This window comes from Convolutriloba macropyga, chromosome 7 (assembly GCF_964194025.1).
Source record: "Convolutriloba macropyga chromosome 7, txConMacr16.3, whole genome shotgun sequence".
NCBI lineage: Eukaryota > Metazoa > Xenacoelomorpha > Acoela > Convolutidae > Convolutriloba > Convolutriloba macropyga.
In genome coordinates this window covers 19540073-19563031 of record NC_134474.1, presented here as the reverse complement: position 1 = coordinate 19563031, position 22959 = coordinate 19540073, and the positions used below count along the sequence as shown (strand labels likewise).

General features: G+C 31.7%; 1 protein-coding gene across 1 annotated transcript in view; it reads left to right on the top strand.

The window, feature by feature from the left end:
- LOC142342678 (uncharacterized) overlaps positions 1-22959 on the top strand; it is a 221277-nt gene that overhangs the window by 56459 nt on the left and 141859 nt on the right. Inside the window, exons 17-23 of the mRNA XM_075394163.1 lie at positions 4879-5074; positions 5307-5410; positions 12005-12095; positions 12388-12531; positions 17523-17617; positions 18116-18204; positions 22144-22345. Coding sequence (XP_075250278.1) covers positions 4879-5074; positions 5307-5410; positions 12005-12095; positions 12388-12531; positions 17523-17617; positions 18116-18204; positions 22144-22345 — 921 coding nt within the window. The remainder of the gene's footprint in view (positions 1-4878; positions 5075-5306; positions 5411-12004; positions 12096-12387; positions 12532-17522; positions 17618-18115; positions 18205-22143; positions 22346-22959) is intronic.

Sequence of the window (22959 nt, the reverse complement as noted above, 5' to 3'; positions counted from 1 at the left end):
AACACTCACAACTCTCTACGATGATTATATGGATCGGCCAAAACTGTCTGAACAAAAAACCCATTTGAGTATATAGTCCCCCCCCCCTCAGAAAGGGGTCGGAACAATTATATCAAGTCTTTTTTTCTGACTTGAACAATTGAATGAAAATTTTTACACACAAAATATATCACAAACAAATTTTTTTAAATATTTTACTTCTGATTATTTTAGACTGTTAATCTGTTAGTCAGAGACTTCATTTTTGACTCAACAATTAGCAAATATTTTTTTTTACAACAGCTGCAATTGGCGCGACAGAAATTTGAAAAAAATAACTCGAAAATCATTCTTACTTTGAATCAAAAGAACTTCAACTGAACATTATAAACATAACTCATTGGACGAAAGCAGTCCATATTATTTTTTGAGAACCAAAGAATTGGCCTGATGACGGACAGATTCAAATTTTTGCAGAAAAAGCAATCCGCAAATCAATTTCTTTGCAATTATTGCGTTTGCTCAATAATTTTGCAATGTTATATTTTTGAAAAATCAAGACAAAAAATCATTAAAATTAACAAGTCCGAAAGAATACGAAAAATTAGGTCTGCCGCCCGATTCTATTTGGCAGAGAAAACTGAAAAGATTGACTGCAAACTAATAATATTCTTCAAAGTCACCAGAGCTATTGAAAAAGCGATTCTACTTTTAATAAATAGGCTTATGAGCAATCAAAAAATAGATAGAACGCTTATATTAACTTTCAAGAATTTTTATAGAAACGTCGCACGACTCACTCGGTAAGAAAAAAAATGAGCTGAAGCAAAAAAAATGCCGTAAACGTGCCATTCTTGAACAATCATCCTGGCAAGCTAAGTTAGTTATTTTCACATCTCTTTGCTTTTGTTCTGAATCATCAATAAATTATCAGGAACTAATGATTTTTTCAATTTGCCCCTCAATTTCCTAAAAAAATGTTTGCTGACTCCTTCAAAATCTATTAACGTTATTGGTTTTTTTTGAATAGATTATTTAGGCGCTTCGGAATTTAGGCGCTACTGCTACTGATAATAATCGTAAACACACACACACACACACACACACACACACACACACACACACACACACACACGCGCGCGCGCGCGCGCATACATATATATATATATATATATATATATATATATATATAAAAGTATAAAACACTGTCACACAAGTCGAAGGTTAAAAGATGATAATTCGAATTAAGCCCCCCAATTACAACAGTTTGGCTTGAACACTTTGTTATCACGTGCCGCATTTCGTGTTTCTCAAATCACTGCGACAGAATTACCGGTAATAGAAGCGGTTAACCAATACTCGTCTTTGAGGTGATACAATTCAAATTTCATAGGTTGTAAAAACAAAAAATAGAAGTAATAATTTTAAAATTGGAATTAAATCTGAAAGAACTGGAATAAATTTAGGATTAATTTTTTAAATAACGTTGGAAGGGGTCTCATTGTGAGAAACTATCATGATTTGCAATAAAGAAGTGCAACCAAACCATTATCCGGCACATAATAGCGATTTTAGTCATTAAGGTTCTCTCCATATTTTTGTGTTCTGACACCTCTTGAAGGGGGGGGGGGACTATATACTCAAATGGGTTTTTTTGGTGAGACAATTTTGGCTGATCGATATATTCATCGTAGAGAAGTGTGAGTTGTATCATTAGAAAGCTCGTACAGTGTAGAATATGGAATTAAAAAGATTTTTTTTGTTTTTTTTTCACAGGGAGTTATCGAGGTTAAAACTTATGAGAAGAGTAGAGTGAATTCCATTCTTTTTATTCACCTTTTCCGGAATTTTTGCCTAAAATTTCGTCAATTTTGCTACAATTTGTTAAAATTTTGATGAATAGTGTTGTTAAATTTATTTTAAAGACAAAAAAACAATGTCAAAATAAAAATTTCAAAATTCAGCTTTTTTCATACAAAATTGCAAGAAATTAGCTTTTTTAATCAACTTTGATTAATTTTGCCGGAGTTGCACACCCAAACACGAATGACACAATCTTTGTAGACTCAAAACGGGGCCACTTTTTTTCAGGTTGAGAGTGCTCCGTAATTAAAACTTTGCCGTTTTTTTGCAAACTGATCAGTCGATCTTTTGTAAGAAAAATCGATTTTTTATATTAACTAAAGTAGAGAACATTTAAAATCTAAACTCAGTGGTTACTGCTCCAATTGGCTTCCTAGGCAGCTCCAAATTAGAGCATCTAGTTTTTTACTTGAAAGCTTATGGTCTTTTTCTCTTAATTTGGTCAATTGTAGCTTAGTGTCAGCAACCAAAGAGTGCTTCTTCTTTTTATTGGATTAAAATTTATTATCTATTGCGATTTTACGCCTTAGGCTATGGTTTTTCTGGCTTTGATACTACTAGATTTCACATATTTTTTATTTTAAGGTATTTGCCCATTTTTCACGTTTTTTTAGTTTTTCATAATATCCCATTACTGTCATTTCACATATCACCTTATTGGCGTTCAAAACAAACAAAAAGGAACATATTATAATTCATAAATTTATAGATTAGAGTTCTAACGACTTTGAAACTTCTTCTCTTGAAGAATTTAATTTAATTTTTTAAACTTTGTTTTTAACTGTCATTTTTAATTTGTCGTTTTAGCCGAATGAAAATTTCGATATAGTGATAGGTTTCATTTTTTATCACGAGAACATAGTTGAGCTGATATTCTTATATTAGTAGATAGCTAATGGTGGCTTTCATGACTTTGAAATCAGTTGTTTTTAAAAAAAAAACACTTTTTAACTTCGCAATCTTGTTCTTTTTTAATGTCTATTTGTTACCTATTCTTTTTAACTGCAGGTCAATTATAATATTGTTGGTTTCAAGTGAAGATGTCAAAAGGGATTGCTGTCACAAAATCTAATTGTTTCGAAGAATTTGTTATGAATTTACTGGCTTCAACACGGGTTTTTCACAAACAAAGTAAATTAATTTTTGGTTTTTGTCATATTTGACGTTCTTTTTTTAGACTTAAGACATATTCTGTATAGTTTCAGGTCACAAAAGCTTCTTTTTGGCAATTAAATGAACATGTTTAATTATTTCAGTTTGTCATTTATGGCTGTCATGACTTTGGAAGTACTTTTGTTTCGAAAAAAAAACTGATGTTTTATATAATTTCGCTCTTTTCTTTTTTTGTCTTCCTGTTACCTAGTCTCATTGATGAGAGGTTACATAATACATTATCGGTGTTTTAAAGAGGCTCAATCGAACGTTTTTTGAGCGCCGAAATATGGCTTTATGGCTACGACAGCGTTTTCTGGTAAGTTTTAAATGAATTTTTGTTGGATTTTTGTTGGATTTTTGTTCTTTTTTAACCTTATATTAATTTGAAAAAGAACAGTTCTGGGTGCCATTCTATAAAAACAGTGATATTTGTGAACCTATGAGATAATTTAGTTGATTTCTAATGGCTTTCATTACTTTTAAATTTCTTGTTTTAAAAAAATTTGCGAGTTTTTTTTTTAAATTTACTGTTTTTGTTCTTTTTGTCTAATTGTTACTAAGCTTTATTATGGACTGGTCCCATAACATTCCTTGGGACTTGCAATTTATTTTGTTTGGTTTCAGTTTTATCTGACGCAATGTTGACTTTGTTATTAATTTTTGTTTTTTTAAACGGACATAAAATTTTTGATGTAATTAATGGTTGTAGTTGTTGTTGTTTGATTTTGCTGTTCGTTTTGACTCGCTCTCCTAATATTGGCACATCTCATCAATCTAGTGCATCATTTGTTCTTCTGGGTTATTTGCCTTGGAGGCTATCTTTTCGTTCATACACTATTTTTTGAAAAATACTTGATTTTTTTTTGGTTTTTCTATCTGTTCCTCATTTGGTAGACAATTGTGCCAAAATTGTGGATGAGCGGGGTCGGAACCTTATGTGCGATTGCATATTACCTAACCCCTTGTCGTTCTCGAGGTTCAAAAGGCATCCTTAAACAAGATTTTGTGGTGATGTCATGAAGTGTTAGAAAAAAAACAACAGATCAGAGACTCCACCAGATTTTGCAACCGGTTTATTGTAACTTTTTGCGAAATAAATACTATTTAATAAATGCAGATTAATTTCATTCAAGAGATGGGTATCAGATTGTGTCTGCTTGATTATTATATATCATGTTCTTTTTGGTGCAAAATTGATCTTTTCTGGCTCAGATTTAAAAATGCAATTAAGCTTCACATTTAATTTTTTGCAAGTTTTATGTTTTGTTTTCTCTTAATAAACAAGCACTGTACTTAATCTGTCTACCTAACTGTGTATATTTTTCAACTCACTGTTCACAAATTGTTCATCAACAATTTCGGGTGCTCAAGTGGTATCTTAAAAATTAAGAAAAAAATGATTTTTTCCAAGATACAATAAACTTTAAGGATAATGTTTAAGCCGTTCCCTCTAGTTGGATTGAGTGATCTTTTCTTTTTTCTTGACAGTTTTCACAATGTCTTAATTTTAGTACAATTTTTGGGCTGACATAAACATACAATATTTTTATATTACTTATATTATTATTTTGGACAAGCACTTAAGAAGATTGCTCTGGGTTGGTTCATCCAGCCATCTTTTTTTAATACAAACTTTCATTTATCCTGAAAATGATCTCCAAGCCGCTTGCAAAAAAAATGTTTGTTGTCTCATATAAAATCTTTTGACGTAATGATTTTTTTGAATAGATTTTTGGGAGCTTCGGGTAATTTGCCTCTTACCCAGTAGAAAACGCCTAAATTAAACACACACGAACTGACTCACACACACACAAACACATAAATATACATACCTACACACAACAAAGTTTTGAATCGAAAAATGTAAAAACTTGGTTCTAGATCTGTGTGTACGAACGTATTACGGGTGTTGTTCTCGGGGAGATTGTGTCACTGAACAGAGGTCAAATAAAGGCAGCCAATCCTGCCACAATTCCAGCCGACATCCGAGTGTGTGACTTCCCCACGACTGATACCAACTGCCATATTTATCTGAATAGGAACTACTACCACCGCGTAACTCTCAACCAAACGTCCAGTAAGTCACATTCTATAATTAGTCGACACTCCTGTGCTGAGGAAATGTTTTTTAATTGCGAATTATTCACAGCAAAAATAGTTTTCACCATAAAAATCCGTTCAATCATTTTACTGTGGTCGTTTTATCCAACCAAACGTTTGAGGGTAACCTGCGAGTTAGCAAGCTGGAACTATGAAACTGTTTTTAAATTCTTGCTATCTTTGCATGGTTTGAACTCGACTTGTTTTAGATATGGTAAACCAGACATTTGCCTGGATGTACGACGATGACTCCAACACTCCCGAGGAGGAGATCATTGACTCGCCAGTCTCCCTTCACCAGTTCTACTTCAATGTAAAAATGACAACTTACAGATCTTTCTGTTTAATACCCAACATAAGAACTCAGCAGGAATTACTCCATTTTTACAAAGCATTAGTCTTTAAAATGATACTGCTACCGTTTGTAATGAGAACGAGGGCTCAGGAAGTTTTTAAACTACGCTATTTCGTACAACACTCAAGAAAAGAAATTTTTCAGGTTTTTTATTGCCTGCTCTCGAACTAAATTTGCAGCAATTAGTCATGTTTGTCTTTTTTTGCGATTTTTCGTTAACCGTTTTTTAATCTGACCAACAATTTCCATGACTTTTTGTCTTGAGAAACTTGATTAACTTAATAAAGCTGAGCCGTTTTCCAACATATTTATTAGTCTCTTAATATGCAGCTCAAAGAAACTGCTAAGAAGAAAAAATCAGGGTGTTAAGATTAATCCCTTACTTATAGTGTTTTTTGTTTTCGTTGGACATATTAGTTTCTTGTCACTCTTTATTTGTTTCATAATGATTATTGCTGCTGTTCTTTCAAATACAACAAGCGAAAAAAGCACAACTGAAAAAAAAACAAGTTTTATAGGTTAGCTTAAAATTTTTTAAACCTGTTTTTGATTTTTTCAAGGAACGGCAAATCTGCACTTCTAATGAGGTGAGAAGACTTAAAGAGCACAAAATCTGTGTCAACAGAAAACTAATTTTTAAAATGTTTAAGCTGCGAACGTACTGTGCACCCTGCAGCGTAACACTTAGGTTAACGTTTAGGTAATTTTTAGTAAAATTTTACTCCTGTTATGAGATCTTAGACTCAGAATTTTGAGTCATTACTGGGGGGTGTAAACGGATCTACGGACAAAACCTCTCAAAAATGACCCCAGAATTATTTTTTATCACTTTTGTCCTTTAATGTTGGAGTTTTGTCGGAGTAATGGACTATTTATTAGAATAACACTTTGGGAAAAAGTTGTTGTCATTTGAAACTTGGCTCTCAAAACAACGTCATTAACGTCAACATACATTATAGGTAGTGTTTCTGAAGTTTTCGATGCTTGATAGTAACATGCCAAACCTTCGAGATACTCTATACAAGAATTTGTTCGTTGTCAACCGACTTCTAACGAAGCTAAAGTACAAAGAACCCTGTGAAATACAGGCAGTATTATCAAAAACTAAAAAAAAACAATTGTATTTTTTGTGCTTTAAAAAGAAAATTGAAATGTCGCATTAAACTTTAATGCGAAATTTCAATATTCTGCATACTGACCCATGCAATTTGATATCAAGACGGGAATATATTGTTTTAATTTAAAACACGGTGGCAAAACAGTTTAGTTAAATACTTAATTGAAAATAAAATTCATCGTACATATACTTTTTAAAGTGGAAAAATAGACGATATTTCAAAATATTGTTTAATTTTCCACTTTAAAAAGTATATGTATAACGAATTTTATTTTCAGATTCTTTAAAAAAATAAACTAAAATCAATTAAGTATTTAACCAAACTATTTTGCTACCGTGTTTTAAATTAAAACTATCTATTCCCGTCTTGATATCAAATTGCATGTGTCAATATTCTTGTGGTAACTAAAAAAATTGTTAGTAGATACGGGCAAAGATCTAAAATCGTCTCCTTCTAAATCAAGTTTTGTTTTACAACGAAATCTGCATTGAAAAGACTATGAGAAAAACAACAAAAAAACATAAACAAAAATTTCAGACAAACCCCTAACTACACAAATTTAATTTTTCCTAACTGCACAGCAGATGGGATTTTTCTTTAATGAGACTAAGTAACGCGAAATTCAAAAATCAATCAACCTTTTTTAAACCAAATAATTTCAAGTCTTAAAAGTCATTAGCTCTTAACGAAATAATTCTTGATAAAATTAATAAAAGTCATAATGAAACCAAGAGGACCCGTCTTTGGTTAGATTAAGCCATAGGAACGGTCTATAGATGCAGAAAAACTCAAAACATTGCGAACAACAAATTAAAAACATTGCGAAAACAAAAATTAGTGAAGCCATTTAAACTTTTAGCTATATTCTGAAAATTATGTATTTTTATTTCAATTTCTATTTATAAAAATTCAGCTCAAGTTACACTCAATGAAGAAATAATTTCAATTGAGCCACATTTGGAAATCATTGGTATCTCTTGTTACGCGATTGTGCTAAGGCAGGAGAAAAGGAAACACAAATACACCACTCAGAAAACTTTTTATGAAAACGCATATTGTCCCAAAAACAAAAAATCAATTACGTCATAAAAACAAAAAACACGTTAAATTTTAATATACATGGAACTGTATGTCACCTCTCAATGATGATACAAATTTACAATTTGGCGATAACAACAAAAACTGAAAAAATTTAAAAATCCTTAACATCTTAAAAAAGTACAAAATTATAAATTTTAAGACTATCCGCTATAAACTGACTGCTTTGGGTAACATCATTTAATCAATCCTCAATTAAAAGCTGCGACTGGTCAGCATCTTACGGCTACCTAAAGAAAACAAAACAGGCTAACACACAAATTCAAAAATTAAGCTAGAAAAGTGTCGAAGCCATTATATTAAGAACTTTTTCGAGTAAAAACCTGCGTTGTTTCAATAAAACTTCAACAACAATGGGATTTTTCTTTTTTAACAGTTTGACTCCAATAAATTAATAAATTAACAAACATGAACAAATAATTTAAAACAACGAAATTTTTTGAGAAAACCCGTAGTATTACATTATTTTCAATTGAAGCTATAAAAAAAGTTATGCCTCGATGAGACAACTAGGATGTTTGTCATTCATGTTGCATCAATAGGATAACACAAAAAGTCATTGACAATGAAAACAGCAATACACAGAGGCAAAATCCAAAAACTAATTAGAAAAATGCAAAAAGAATGTGTCGAAGCCATTTAAACAATTACCTTTTCTCTGAAAATTTTATTTATGATCCGTTGAACGTTTGTTTTAAACCAATGCAACTATATTTATTAGGATCATGTGTTAAGATTCCAAAAGGAACCAAAATTACTACAAAAAATATCAAAAATTTTAAAAAAAAATTGTGAAAACTTTTGCATCGAATTCATAACACCAATAGTTAGAATACATAACCGCTAACTAGAATAATCCTGGTTGAAGTAAAAAGGAACGGTCGGTTCATTTCTGAGACTGACTTACAGTTCACAAAATAAGGATTAAGATCGTTTAATATTAGAAAATTTCTCGAAAAACCATTTCTAAAGTCTTAACAGCCATTAAATTCAGTAGTTTTCAACAGATGTCGTTAATGCGCTCAGTTATACCTATATTCAAGAGAAAGATATTTGGCATGCATATTTAATCAATAGGACATCACAATAAGTCTTATGATTATGGAAACAACAACAAATACAGGCAAAAACAAAAAAATACAGCGGAAAAATGATCAAAGAAAGTGTCGAAGCCCTTTAAACCAAAAGCTTTTCTCTGAAAACTTTATCCATGATCCATTGAACATCTTATCTAAGCCAGTGGGAAATATCTAAATAAGGATAATTTTATAAGATTTCAAGAGGGATCAATAATAATAAAATTCAAAATTACAAAAACTCAAGATTCGAAGCCAAAAAAAAGAACACGAGCGATTCCTTGAAAACTAATTTTTTATTCACTGGGCTTCATAAGACTGTAAATCAGGTTTTTCATTATCGAAACTTTGGTATGAAAAGTGACTGGTGTCCAGGTGACTTATGAAAACGCAAAAATTATAAAAAGCTTTTTAAAAAAAGCTCTCAAAAAGAATTTTAATTTGTTTATTTTAAACTTCCCTAAGAGACCAGAACTAGTCTTTTTGTCGCCTTCAGTCTTCAGGGAACTCAAAATTGATTCGTTTTATGGCGTGAAATGTAATTTCGAATCAAAACTTTTTTAAAAGATGTCTTAATTTGAAGAAAATTTAAACTAAAAGTTAACAAAATCATGTCAAATACCTCGCGTTCACAAAAACTGTAATCCTCGATAACTCCTCGGAAAAATTGAAATTAAAAACAATCTTTTTAGTTTTGAATTTTACGTTGAAAGAGCTTTTTAATGATACCACTCACATTTCACTTCGATGAATATATCGATCGGCCAAAATATTCTGAACAAAAAAAAACCCATTTGAGTATATGTTCATCCCCACAAGTGGGGTTGAAACAATTTCTCTCGATTTTAATAGAAATGGTAGTTTAGTGAGATTTGTTTTGGTTTGTACAAGATATTGTTGTTGATTACGTGTTGTTTATTATGATGTTCTCTGCAAAACTGCTATAATTTTGTTAGCAACGTTAGCAAAAATGGCAAATGCTATTAAATAGATTTACTTAGTAGGATATCTTCAACTATTAAAAGCAAGAATCCGTCTTTTGAAATCACTTGTTTTGTCCCATCTCAATTTCAGTGCAATTTTTTTTCCAATCGTTGTCTGTTATGTCACTTTAGAAATTTAATAGACAATTAAACTGGGGAATAAAGGTTTGCCACCTGCTCGAAAAGTTTGACAGTGCAAGAGATCTTTTATTGAAAGACAAAATTTTACCAGCAGAGCTTTTCATTAAAAAAGTTTGTCTTCTTAAATTTTTTGATCTCCTCTCACGATATAAAGAGAGCAGTCGAGAAACCAAAAAGTCCTCAATCTTGATTTTTGAAAAATACGGTTTGACCAAAAACTCCAGAACTGTCCAGTTGTTTTCCAAAGATTAAATGCCAATTCAAACGGAGTGACAGTTCACTGATCAGAAATCTTTATAGGATGTGGAATGATTTACCAATTGAGATCCGAAAAGAAAAAACTAAAAAATAAATTTAAGGAGAAACTAAGCAGCGAATTGGTCAAACTGCATTAACGTGTTCCAATAGATAGACAAATAAGAGGCTTTTGCAATTGTTTCTGCTGAAGTATAAAGACCAAACTATTCATATATTTACGAGGCGATTTTGAAAATGTAAATATTTAACCAAACGTTTTTGTTGTGCTTATAACTTTAAATTTACATTTTTTAATATGAAAAAAAATATTGTGACTGTATTCTAAGAAGTCTTTTTTTCCTACAAGACCCTTCAAGGAGATCTTTTTTGAACGATACTATGAATGTTAACAAAAAAATTAATAGCAGCCAAATAGATCTTTTCTGAATAAATTCATCATGGACATGATTTGAAAAATAACGTTGCTTTATAGCAATGAATGCTCAATCTGTGTTGAAGCTTCAAATCGCTGAAACGAATCAAGTAGAAGTCGTAGGACTTCAAGAAAAAGAGAATATCATTTCAATTTTGAAAACAAAACCGATGTATTTTGTCTTTCAGACATAAGTTCTGTGATCGCTGATTCTGACGACAAATCTCAAGTTTTCTCACAGTTTATAAAATCTATTTAAAAGGAAAAACAAATGTTTTAAGCATAAAATTATTCTAGAAGAAAAGTATGAAACATAAATTTCCAATCGTTTTCTTTTTTTTAATCTTTGTAAGTCTGCGAGTAAAACTATTCGACCTTAAGTGACTTACTCCTGTGAAATCAGTTAAATTGACTTTTGTGAAAGCATTTAGTGAGTGACTGGCTCTTGAGAGATCGGATTAACCTTTTTTCGTTTTTATTGAAAAAAGCTTTCGAGATCTTAGATATTTAGCTTTGGTCACGGTTGGGGCGCTTATTGTTGACATCGGACAATGCCGAAGAGCGGCCGAAAACAGAAGGATTTCGGGTTCGTAAACAAGAACATAATTGCCTCTGGAAACTTAATCACATGGTACAGTTATTCCCCGCAAAGAAATTTTCTCATGATCAGTTATAAGCATTGATGATATTAAATTCACCTTTCTAATTTGAAATGGAATTTATATCCGCTTCTCGTTTTCATTCTCAATATTATCACGTTATTTGAGTTTGGCTAGGTTTGTCATCACCTATTCTATAATAGACAGCCTTCTATAACAAATAGTCTTTGCCAGTCAACTGATATATCTAGCATGAATTACTACACTACTACATGGCGATTGCTAGGTACCTTTGATCAGGCCGTCCCAGACCAATCTGCCATTTTTGTCAGACGCTCTACAGGCCATTGTCTAGGGTTTAGCACGGAAAAGCTTTATAAAATGGTACAAATTGTGATCCACTAATTTTTGTAGGGGAGTAGTAGTCAATTACTGGTGTGCTGTAGTCCCAGCCCGGGAATGTAATTCCAGAACTGAATGCCTCGGTGTCCGATTGGAGATCAGAGGTCACGTTGGCCCGGGGCCTTAAGTTGTTGAGTTTGAAGTACTATACTTCCTAATTACTTGGTTTATTTTTTTCGTCGTAGCAAGTTATTTAAAATGTTTATTGGATCAACATTTAACTGAAAAAAAAAAGAAATATGAACAAAAAATGCAATAGTTTTTGCAAAAACACATAAATCAGAATTTATTCCAGTTTTTAAAATGTCTTCCGATTTCAGCGCTAATATTTAGTTTCCAGCTACATTCCCTTTTTCAGCAACTTAAAAACCCAATTTTACTAAATTAAGCATAAACTTTCATGAAAAATTGGTTGGTCAGGGTGAGTAAAATATGGTTTGCGGTCTGAAATTTATTCATGTTTAGAGCTACGGGCTGAGCAACTTCGTAACAATGAACAACTGGCAAGTGCGAGTATCGAACCCACTTCAGAATGATTACTCTGGCGATGACACAGGTAAAAATTCTCTTCTCTATTGAAGTAGATTTGTTCAAGGAAAATTTTCAACAATCGCTTCCGCAATGGCAGAACTCTAGAACAGAATGTGAGCGATCAATTTATTGACCAATCAGATACGTGAAAATATGATTAAATCTAAATATCGTAAATCCTGATAAAAAATGGTAAAACTGAATGCTCAGTTTTCTTGATTACTCACTCCCGGAAGCAGTACAGTAATTTTTCAGCTCCTATAACTTATGTATTTTGGATTTATTGTCAGAAAATCGTTATATTGAACTTTTTTCAGCGCCTGTTTTGTATCTCCGCAACGCACAAGACAATGCCCCTTTCCGCATAGCACTAGCACCATCCACTCCCGAAGTGAAAACTGTCAGCTCTGTTTGGAAACCGGAGGACACTGCCGAAGTTACCTTATACATGGAAGACGTAGGTTAGTGATTCGAGTCATTCTGTTTTTAATTATAATTATAATCAAATTATAATTAAATTATAATCTGCTTAAGCTATCGCAACTCTAAAAGCCAGCGTTTCTTTATTATTTATTTCCGTTTCTGAGCTTTATTTTGCTAGCGGTTTCGGATACGGACATCTTCTGATTCTACCCCAGACACGTGAGAAGTTATTTTGTAGCATTCGTACTGACTAGAACTAAGTCACTCAGGGTTCTATTCACTTTAGAGTAAGAAATTGTGAAAGCAAAATTTAACTCAGAGTTTATCCTACCACAATTGCATGTTGGAATTTCAAGTTGTTGTGAAATAACTGTTCCTCTTAATAATTGAGAGAGACTTTCATAATATAGATTTAATCTCAGTTTTTGCCTTGTGTAAGTTCTTTTTAAAGAGGTTTTTTTGAGAAAAATAATCAGCTCTTTTTGAAACTTCAGTTTTTATTTCAGTGCTTACGATTCAGTATTTTGGGGAAAGACAGTTCTTTTGGAATAAACAAAGCTAGGATCAATTGAGCAACTTTTTTGCTCTCAAACGGAGCTTCTAGCAACTATATTAGTCCTGTGCTATTTTCAACAACTCTAAGAGGAGTATTGAGATTTGACAGATTTTTTTAGCTGACACAAGTTTGTTCATGGCTTTAACTTTTGACTTTCGTTTTCAAAAAGTGACTTCTTTTTTGGAACGTCGATTTCTGTTTTCGAATATTGGACTTAAAAAACTGCTTAGTTAATGACTAATACATAGTAAAAAGGAACTACTCGTAATAATCAAGGTCAAAAGGGAAATTTGACAACTTTTTCCTATAACAGTCTCTTTTCCCAGTTCAAACCACATGACCCTAATCCCCCAACCGACTCCCCATTTGACTCCTTCCCCCACTTACCTCACCCGCCCAAGACTTGACCCCCTCACTCTGCGCACACCCACCTGATGCATCCCTAAGCCCCAGCTAGCTACTATCGAAGCCCACCTCTCGCCAGCCGTTTGAGAGAAATTCGCACGACGTAAGTTATTTATGTTTCATGATTTTTACCTTGTGCAAATTTTTTCACCAGGTTTTGATAAAAATTAGTTTTTATGAGCATTTGATCCTCGCATGATCCCAAAATTTGAGTGTGGAAAACAACATAATCGCCTTAATTTTTGATGAACTGAAAATTTTTTCAACTTTGCTAACAGAAATTGTGTTTTTGTTATGCAGCAAGGAACAATGTTAATCTTTTATTATGACTAGTCGGCCACCATTGGGACATAAAGAATATAGAAGAAATTGTTGCTAACCCTAATCATTTGATAAAAACAGTTCTTAGAAGATCGTTTTCTACCTGCGAACATCTATTAAATTAAAATCTTGTTCGCAATGCATTCGGTTACATTCAAGAATCTATTAAGTTTTCATATTAGTTAGGCAAGATTTTAAAAGGATCTTACAAAAAACATATCATTTTCAGGCACTTAATTGTTATACAAAGGCTGTGATTTGTTTATTTTTGCATGATCAAATGTTTTTTTCAGTTATTGAACTGGTTTCTAAGCCTCAGTAAAAAGCGAACTTTCATGCCCATTTAGACAAATTTTTTACATTAAAGGCTTTCAAATTTTTTAAATTGAAAATTTTATATTGTTCTATTTTATCACATAGCAGTGCTAACGTCGGTAAATATAAGAATGAAAAATATTATCATCCAATTTAAATAAATCCCATTTTCTTGTGATTCAAATTTTAGCTGTTAATGGAAAACTTCAATTATAATCAATTGCTTATAAATCATTTTTTATTCAAAGCACCGGAGTAACCTTGGGGAAATTTGATTGTAACCCTTGGGGACCTTTAATAATTTTTTTGAAGACACATTTGACTTCATTGTGTGGCTTGATAGTCTTCTAAAAATCAAAGTTGTTTAGTTCTTAGGTCTACTTTTTTGACCAAAGCCTCAAAAATTATTAGAAAGTATTAATTATAAGTTTGTGAGGCTCTTCAGTTCTTGATTATAAGCATAAACTTGGTGAGTTGTTGGGTATATTAGTACCGTTTTTTAAGTTCCTTCTCACGCTGATAATGTTTTAAGTATTTAAAGTTCGTTCTCATTATCATCTTCAGGCGTTATTGCCGGCTTTCTATTATTCAAGCACCTGAAATGTATGGGGAAAACTTTTTCAAGATCTGATCACACTTTCTTTTCTCACTGAACCTTTTTGATGGAATGGTAGAAAGATCAGAAAGCGAGTCCGTTGAACCAATTACTTTTCCGAATTTTGTTTATTGCAGCCAATAAGCAGTGTACTTGTGAAGTTTCTGTTTCTGATGGAATTTCTTTTCTCATTTGCGGGAAATTGACCCGTGTGTTTTTTCTTTTTCTTTGTTTTCTGTTCAATTTTTTTCAAATGCAATACATGTGTTCTCTTAAGTCATGTATGCAATTTTGTAGGCCCCCGAAAAAAACTAAGCATTTTTATGAATTGGACGCAATTTATTTTCATGAAATATGAACAATTTGATTGTTTTGTCTGTTTTTGTTGTTAGGGTACGCAGTTTAAACGTGAGGATTTGTTGGCTCTCTAATTAATCGTTTTTGAGTTCATTGAATGATGTATTTTCAAAGGCTACGGTTTCGGCGAACATGATGCCTTTTGCTCTCAAAATTGTTTGGAATTTTTGGATATCCGATCGTTTATGATGGTCTTTTTTGGTACTGTTAATTATCAATTAGTCTTAAAAATTAAAAGGTTCCTATGACTTTTTTAATTGTTTCTCTTATTTGCTTTTATAATTTTTGAAGACACTTTTGTCTTTATTGCCTGGCTTGATAATCTTCTAAAAATCAGAATTCTTTAGTTCTGAGCTCTACTTTTCTGACCGAAGCTTCAAAAATTATTAGTTATTGTTATTTTAATTTTTTGAGGCTCTTCAGGTCTTGATAACAAGCATAAACATTATATAAAAACTGTGTATTAAAAAGTTACGAGTTTTTGGTGCAGTTGCATGTCTCAATGAATTTGACGCCATTTAATTTCAATACAGTAGTGAAATTCAATTGTTGACAAATGGTTTTTGTTCTTTGCTTTTTCTCATTGGTCGTACGCAATTTTTTTAGTGTTCCATATTGTAAATGTGTTAGTAAACTGACTTTTTTTGCACAATATAACATTTACAAACCCATGTTTTAATGAAGTCCAGTGCAAAATTTTTGTTCTGCGTATTTTTTTTGAAACTTTTCGTTGAATGTTCGGCGTATTGGTATATGGAACGTTTACAATCAATCGCAAATTTTCTAAGAAGGTTGATAGTCAGCTATTTAGGTTTTTCAATTCTTTGAATCTTTGAGTTGCAAATTCCGACTTTTTATTACTTCGACAGTTAAAATATAGTTTTGCTCTATCCAGTTTTGTCGCAGCTTAGACAATTTACAGTTCGTTATTGCCTCAATTGATTGAAGTATTCTGCTCAAAACGTTTGGTTTTGAGTCATCATTTGTTCACCTAATCAATCTAAAGGGAACAGAAATGTTCGGAAATGTTAATTAAAAAAAGGGGGATAAACCGATAAATCGTGCATTCCTTTTGTCCAATTATGAGGTAGGTAGTTTAGATGTTGAATATCAAAAGAACCTGATTTTAAAAATTTTTAATTGCTTTTGAATATTTAGTTATTTCAGAAACAAGCGATTTCTGAAATTATTATTATTATTATTATTATTATTATTATTATTATTATTATTATTATTATTATTATTATTATTATTATTATTATTATTATTATTATTATTATTATTATTATTATTATTATTATTATTATTATTATTATTATTATTATTATTATTATTATTATTATTATTATTATTATTATTATTATTATTATTATTATTATTATTATTATTATTATTATTATTATTATTATTATTATTATTATTATTATTATTATTATTATTATTATTATTATTATTATTATTATTATTATTATTATTATTATTATTATTATTATTATTACTATTATTATTATTATTATTATTATTATTTTTTGAAATCTGATCTTTCTAACTTTTTTTCTGGCTTCTGAGCTGATCGTGCGGTCACGTCATCCGAGGTTAGTTTTAGAACTTTTTGTGCAATGTACAGTACTAGGCGCAGTACTCTTGTTTTGTTTTGTTAAGCTTTTTGGGATTCGAAGCCAAGCATTCCGCTAAGTTCCAATCAAAAAAGTTGTTCAAAAAGTGAGCACATTGCAGAACTTCAAGTGGTAGATGAACAGAACTATCGAAGTAAAAATTAAACAAATGAATAGAAAGAATAGAATTTGTGTCGCATAAATGAATGGATTGATTTGAATTATTCTCTTTATTCCGTTCATTAAACTCTTTATAATTTCTTTTTGTAAAAAATACGCTGAATATTCATATTTTTAGCGGAAAACATCATATATTAATGCGCTGAATTGCGCTGAAACTGTAAAAGAAATGCATTAAATTGCGACGAAATTTTAAGAATTCAGCGCAAAAACCTTACATAATAATGCGCTTAAATGCATTGAAAATTCTGCGCATTTCTTACAAAGTTTCAGCAGATTATTATGTAAGGTTTTTTTGAAATTTTTGAAAATTCAGCCCATTTCGGCGCATTTCTTACATAAAATACAGAATGATTTTAGACCCGTTTGTGCTTGTGGGTGTATTGAACACCATGTTACTGAATGAACTGAGCTGAGTTTTTAATACTTTTGCTAACATCTTTATTTGCAAACATCAGCTTATTGCAAACAATTTTATTTGAAAATAAAATTGGACCAAATATTCGGATAGAATTATCAAATAATTTAAAGCTCCTTAGCTCTAAACGCTTAAAGAAACTCAAATTTGCTAACACCATCCTCCGACACTTCAGAAAACCTTTCATAGAAGTTTTAGTTTTTCAATCAGCTTTATTAAAATTGCATTTGTTTGAAATCTGAGCGCCATAGTTTTAAGTTTTTTAGGATGGAAAACCTGTTGCTTCACTTTCTGCGAGGGCTGCTCAGAGCCGCTCTCTTTCCTACAGGTGTTCTACGACAGTGATGACCTCAACACTGGGGTTTGTACATTTTTCCGTCATAATATAACCCGTCCGAATTCAAAGTATGTTAATATGTCTGTCTTTCTCGTTTAAAAATTGAAAGTTCTGAAGCAACTCGCAAGACTCTTACAAGATTTGAACAAACTCATTTGAATCGACTAATTTAACTATATGGCGTTTCTTAGATCCAGATATTCTGGTTCTTCAAAACCTGTCAAAATAGAATATTGATTAATAACCTGAAAAAAAGTTTGTTCTCAGCACTTTTTTCAGATTAAGATGTAGCATCCTAATTTTGACAGATTTTGAGACAACGAATACTTGTGTCTGAGTAATGCCATAATCGCGCTTCACACACACACACACACACACACATATATATATATATATATATATATATATATATATATATATATATAATGTATATATTAAAAATCGAAAAACAAAAAAGAAAACATAAATTTGGGAAAAAGTTGATTGTGCAATTTTGTATTCCATTTACTAATCTGTTTCTAGGCACCGGATCCACGAGTGAACCTGGAGAACGGGTACACCAGGTGCAACAGCCAGACTGACCCCAACAACCCCTGGATGAATGAAACGGCGTAAGTCACCCGAAACCCAATCGCTCGGGGTTACGAACTTTACTGACTCAGTACTAAACCAAGAGTATCTTTTAAAACCAATTTGAAACAGGTTGTGTCAGATAGTATAAGAACTTTCAAAATAGGAACAAAAATCAGGGCAAAAATTCAGAACGTAAAGAGCAAAATCAGAAATTGATCACAATATTTACTGGTTATTGAAATTTTGGAAAGTATTACGTGCTTCAAAATTTCTTTTTGTTTTGAAAAAGCCATTTAAACATAGTTTTGTTTGGGTCAGGTAAGTTAATCGCGGTGATCATTCCATAATTGTTCCGACCCCTCTTGAGGGGGGGGGGGGAGGAACTATATACTAAAATGGGTTTTTTTTGTTCAGTCAATTTTGGCCGATCGATATATTCATCGTAGAGAGTTGAGACTGGTATCATTAGAAAGCTTGTCCAGCGTAGAATATGGAATTAAAAAGATTTTTTTAATTTAGTTTTTTTACAGGGAGTTATCGAGGTTTAAACTTTTGAGAAAATAGTGTGAATTCAGTTGATTTCATTAACCTTTTTTCGGAATTTTTGACTAAATTTTTGCCTATTTTGATAAAATTGAATAAAATTTTTCAAGAAAATGTTGTTGATTTTACGTTTGGAGACAAAATATATTGTCGGCTATTTTGATTGACTTTTTTTGTCACAAATTACGGCTAAATATTTCAGACTTTTTCATCAAAAACAGCACGAAATAAGTTTCTTTAGTCCACTCTGATTAAATTTGCTCGAAGTGCACAACCAAACACCACTAACACAATCTTTGTAGAAGGAAAAGGGGGCTCATTCTACTTCAAATTCCGTTGAGAGTGCTCTGTTAATAAAACTTTGCCGTTTTTTGCTAACCTTATTCGTTGATTATCAAAAACGCAGCACTTATTTTGGTTTTTTAACTAACAAAATATCTATATCAATGACTTTCCAAAAATTAAATATTCCTAATGGACAATCAACAATAGCAGGACTAGTTCTGTACCAACCTTGGACCGTTACAATCCAAAAATAATTCGGATTGTCATCTGTCGGTTTTTTATTAAAAAAAATTCAATCTTTTTCATATTAATTAAATTAACAGAACATTTCAAATGAAAGCTCACTAGTGATAGGTCCTATTGGCGTCCTAGTTAGCTTGAAATTAATTTATCTAGTTGATTGCTTGAAAGCTTATGGTCGCTTTGACTTTTAAAATATTTGTTTTTTAAATAAAAAATGGCTTATTGAATTTTGCCTCCATTTTTCTCTTAATCTGGTTAATTTTTAGCTTAGTTTCAGCAAACAAAGAGTGCTCCTTCTTTCTGCTGAATTCAAATTAGTCTTTATTGCGGTTTTTTGCCTGAAGTGTTAGTGTTCTGACTTGATACTACTAGATTTCCCATTTTCTTTTTTAAAATTTTTAGGTATTTGTCCAATTTTCATGTTTTCTAGTTTTGTCAAATTATCACGTTATTGTCAGTTCATATATCACAATTTCGCATTCTAAAAAGCGCACAATTGTTTATAATAAAATCCTAAAAGATATAGATTGTGGTTCTTTACCGCTTCGACAGTACTTTCTGGAAGAATTGAATTGAATTTTTTTAACTGTCGTTTTTACTTTGTCTTTTTAGTCGTATTTAATTTCCTGTACAATGACTCGGTTTGATTGGCTTTTCCTGGAGGAGTTTATGAGCCTATGTTCTGTTATTAGAAGATAGATAATGGCTTTCAAGACTTTGAAAACAATTATTTTCCAAAATGAAAAAAAAAATTCAACTTCGCAGTTTTGTTCCTTTTTTTGTCTGTTACCTGGTCTCGTTAAATAAAGGTTAAAGATGTAATTAATTTTGTCAAGGGATGGTCTCAAAGAGGATTAGTGTCACAAAATCTAATGTTTTTAAAGAATTCGTTATCACTTTACTGGCTTCGACACGGGTTTTTCACAAAAAAAAAGTAAATTAATTTTGGATTTTTGTCATATTTGACGTTCTTCTCGTAGACGTAAGACATGTACCAGATAATTGCAGGTCTCGAGGGCTTCCTTTGGAGGAATGAATGAACCTATTCAATTTTTTCATTTTTAATTAATGGGTTTCATGTCTTTGGAAATACATTTTTTTCGATTAAAACATGTATTACATAATCTTGCTTTTTTCTTTTTGGTCTAATTGTTACCTAGTTTTATTAATGAGAGTTCACAAAACTCATTTCAAGGAAAGGTTTCAAAAGGGATTGGTGTCACAAAATCTAATGTTTCAAGAGAATTCGTTATGACTTTAATGGCTTCCGCACGGTTTTTTCACAAAAAAGTCAATTGAATTTTTGATTTTTGTCATATTTGACGTTCTTTTTGTAGACTTAAGACATATTCTGGATAATTGCAGGTCTCAAGGACTTTCTCTGGAAAAATCGTTGAACCTATTCAAATTTTTCATTTTGTAATTAATGGCTTTGATGTCTTTGAAAATAAATTTTTTTCGAAAAAAAAACAAGTAATATATAATTTTGCATTTTTTTTCTTTTTTGTCTAATTGTTTCTTAATTTCATTAATGAGCGGCCGGACAATACATTATCGGTGTTCGACAAAGGTGCAATCGAACATATTTTGGGGGCCAAAGTATGGCTTTACGGATTCCAAAGCATTTTCTGGCAAGTTTTATTTGATTTTTAGTTTGTTGTCTATTTGTTGTTCTTTTTGTAACTGCATAAAAATTTGAATACCAAGAGTTCTTAAATCACGTCTATAGAAGCATGGGTAATTGTAAATCTATGGGATATTTTAGTTGATTCCTAATGGTTTTCATTACTTTGAAATTAATTGTTTTTTTTTTTAAAAAATTCAGCGAATTTTCTAACTTTCTGTTCTTTTTTTTCTAATTGTTACCAAGTTTTATTATGAACTGATGAACAACCATTTTGTTCTGGTGAAATACAAGCTAATTTTGTTATTTTCCATTTTATCTGACGCTATTTTGACTTTGTTATTAAGTTTTGTTTTTTAAAACGGACATAAATTTTTTGATGTAATTAATGTTTGTTGTTGTTGTTTGATTTTGCCGTTCGTATTCGCTCGCTTTCTTAATATCGGCATATCTCACCAATCTAAAGCATCATTTTTTTTCTCTACTGATTCATTTGCAGTCTATCTTTTCGTTCATACACCAGTTTTTTTTTTGAAAATTATTTGAATTTTTTGTGTTTTTCCATCTGTTCATCATTTGGTAGACAATTATGCCAAAATTATTGATGAGCGGGGTCGGAACCTTATGTGCGATCGCACATTACCGAGCCGCCTTGTCTTATCTCACGTTTAATGTTTCATATTACCGCCTCAAAGTCAACTCAAACCATCATCAATATAGAGTTACAAATGAAAGAAACTGAATCGGATGAATCACATAGAGCCGGTGTGAGTTTTTTTCTCAAAGTTGCTTATGCCCAGTTTAGCCAGGGGAGAAGCCAAAAAATAGAGCCAGTTGAAGGAGCGGAATCTAATTGACGGTCGGAGTAGAAGGTGTAGAAAGAAAGGCTCACAACAACAACAACAAGAATGAATTAGTCGAACAAGTTTAAAACAAAAATTAAAGCAAAAATTATACATATTTTTCACGCGTAAGCTGTAGCTTTAGGCAGGCGTAATGAGACCAAAGAAATCAAATGTCACAAATGAGATCAAGAACTAAAGGTCTGCTTTGTTATTATTATGCAACGATTAGTTGCGGGAATGACGCCTTTGTTATGCTTGATGTATGCCAGGATTTCAAGAGTTGCGTCTGTAAAAACATCCTGAATATCATGCCCCTTATTTTCCGCTTAACAATGATTTCAATAGGTTGAATTTTGCTTTTAAGAATTTCTGTAGCCGCAATCAACTAAACAGGTTTTGTTTTCCGGGTTTTCATTGCAATTTTTTTTGCATCATAGCTACCAGTACATGATAAACAACCAGCGTCTGGACGCCGACGATGGAATAGACTGGGAGGGGTGGCAGGGTTCCATGGAGTCCGGTCAGTCGAGCCTACCGAACCGTGTGATCAGAGAGAATGTGATCCAGATTAAGAAGGTATTTGGTGACGCCCAGAAGAGCTACAAACTAAACTACTTCTGCTGGAACCCGATTGGATCTGTTAGTAAAACTAGATTACGGCATTTAATTCGATATATCGACATCTAGGAAGAAAGGCAGAATTATATAATAGAAAACGTAAAAATGTGATATTTATACGTGTTGCTATCGTTGCATGATTGAATCCGGTTAAATCCCACCTTTGACAGCTGCCAATGTTACAGTATACTTGAAACACCCAACCGCAATATCTCGAATGCCAATTCTCTGCAGTGCCAGATTCTAGAGTACATTAGGTGACGAATATCAAATTTCTCGAAGTTTACTCAATTTTGTCACTTTTTTCGTGACCAAGTCATAAATGCAGTGTTAAAAGCGTGCGTGAAAAATTGTGACAGTAAGCTAATTTCGATCTAATTTGTTTCAAGTTTTGTCAATGAAGCTAGTTTTTAGGTTTTGTTTCTTGAAAAGAAGTTAAAAAATTTTATTAAAAAGATGTATTTCGATTTATTGACTTCTGTTTTGCTTTCTTTTGTTATATTTCGACGTTTTTGCTACTTACCACACTGCCTCTAGATAAAGAATACAAAAATTATAGAACAAAAAAAGGAGAATCTCTGCTGATAATCTGGATTTTCGGGAGGTAATATATAATGAAATTTAAAAAAATGATA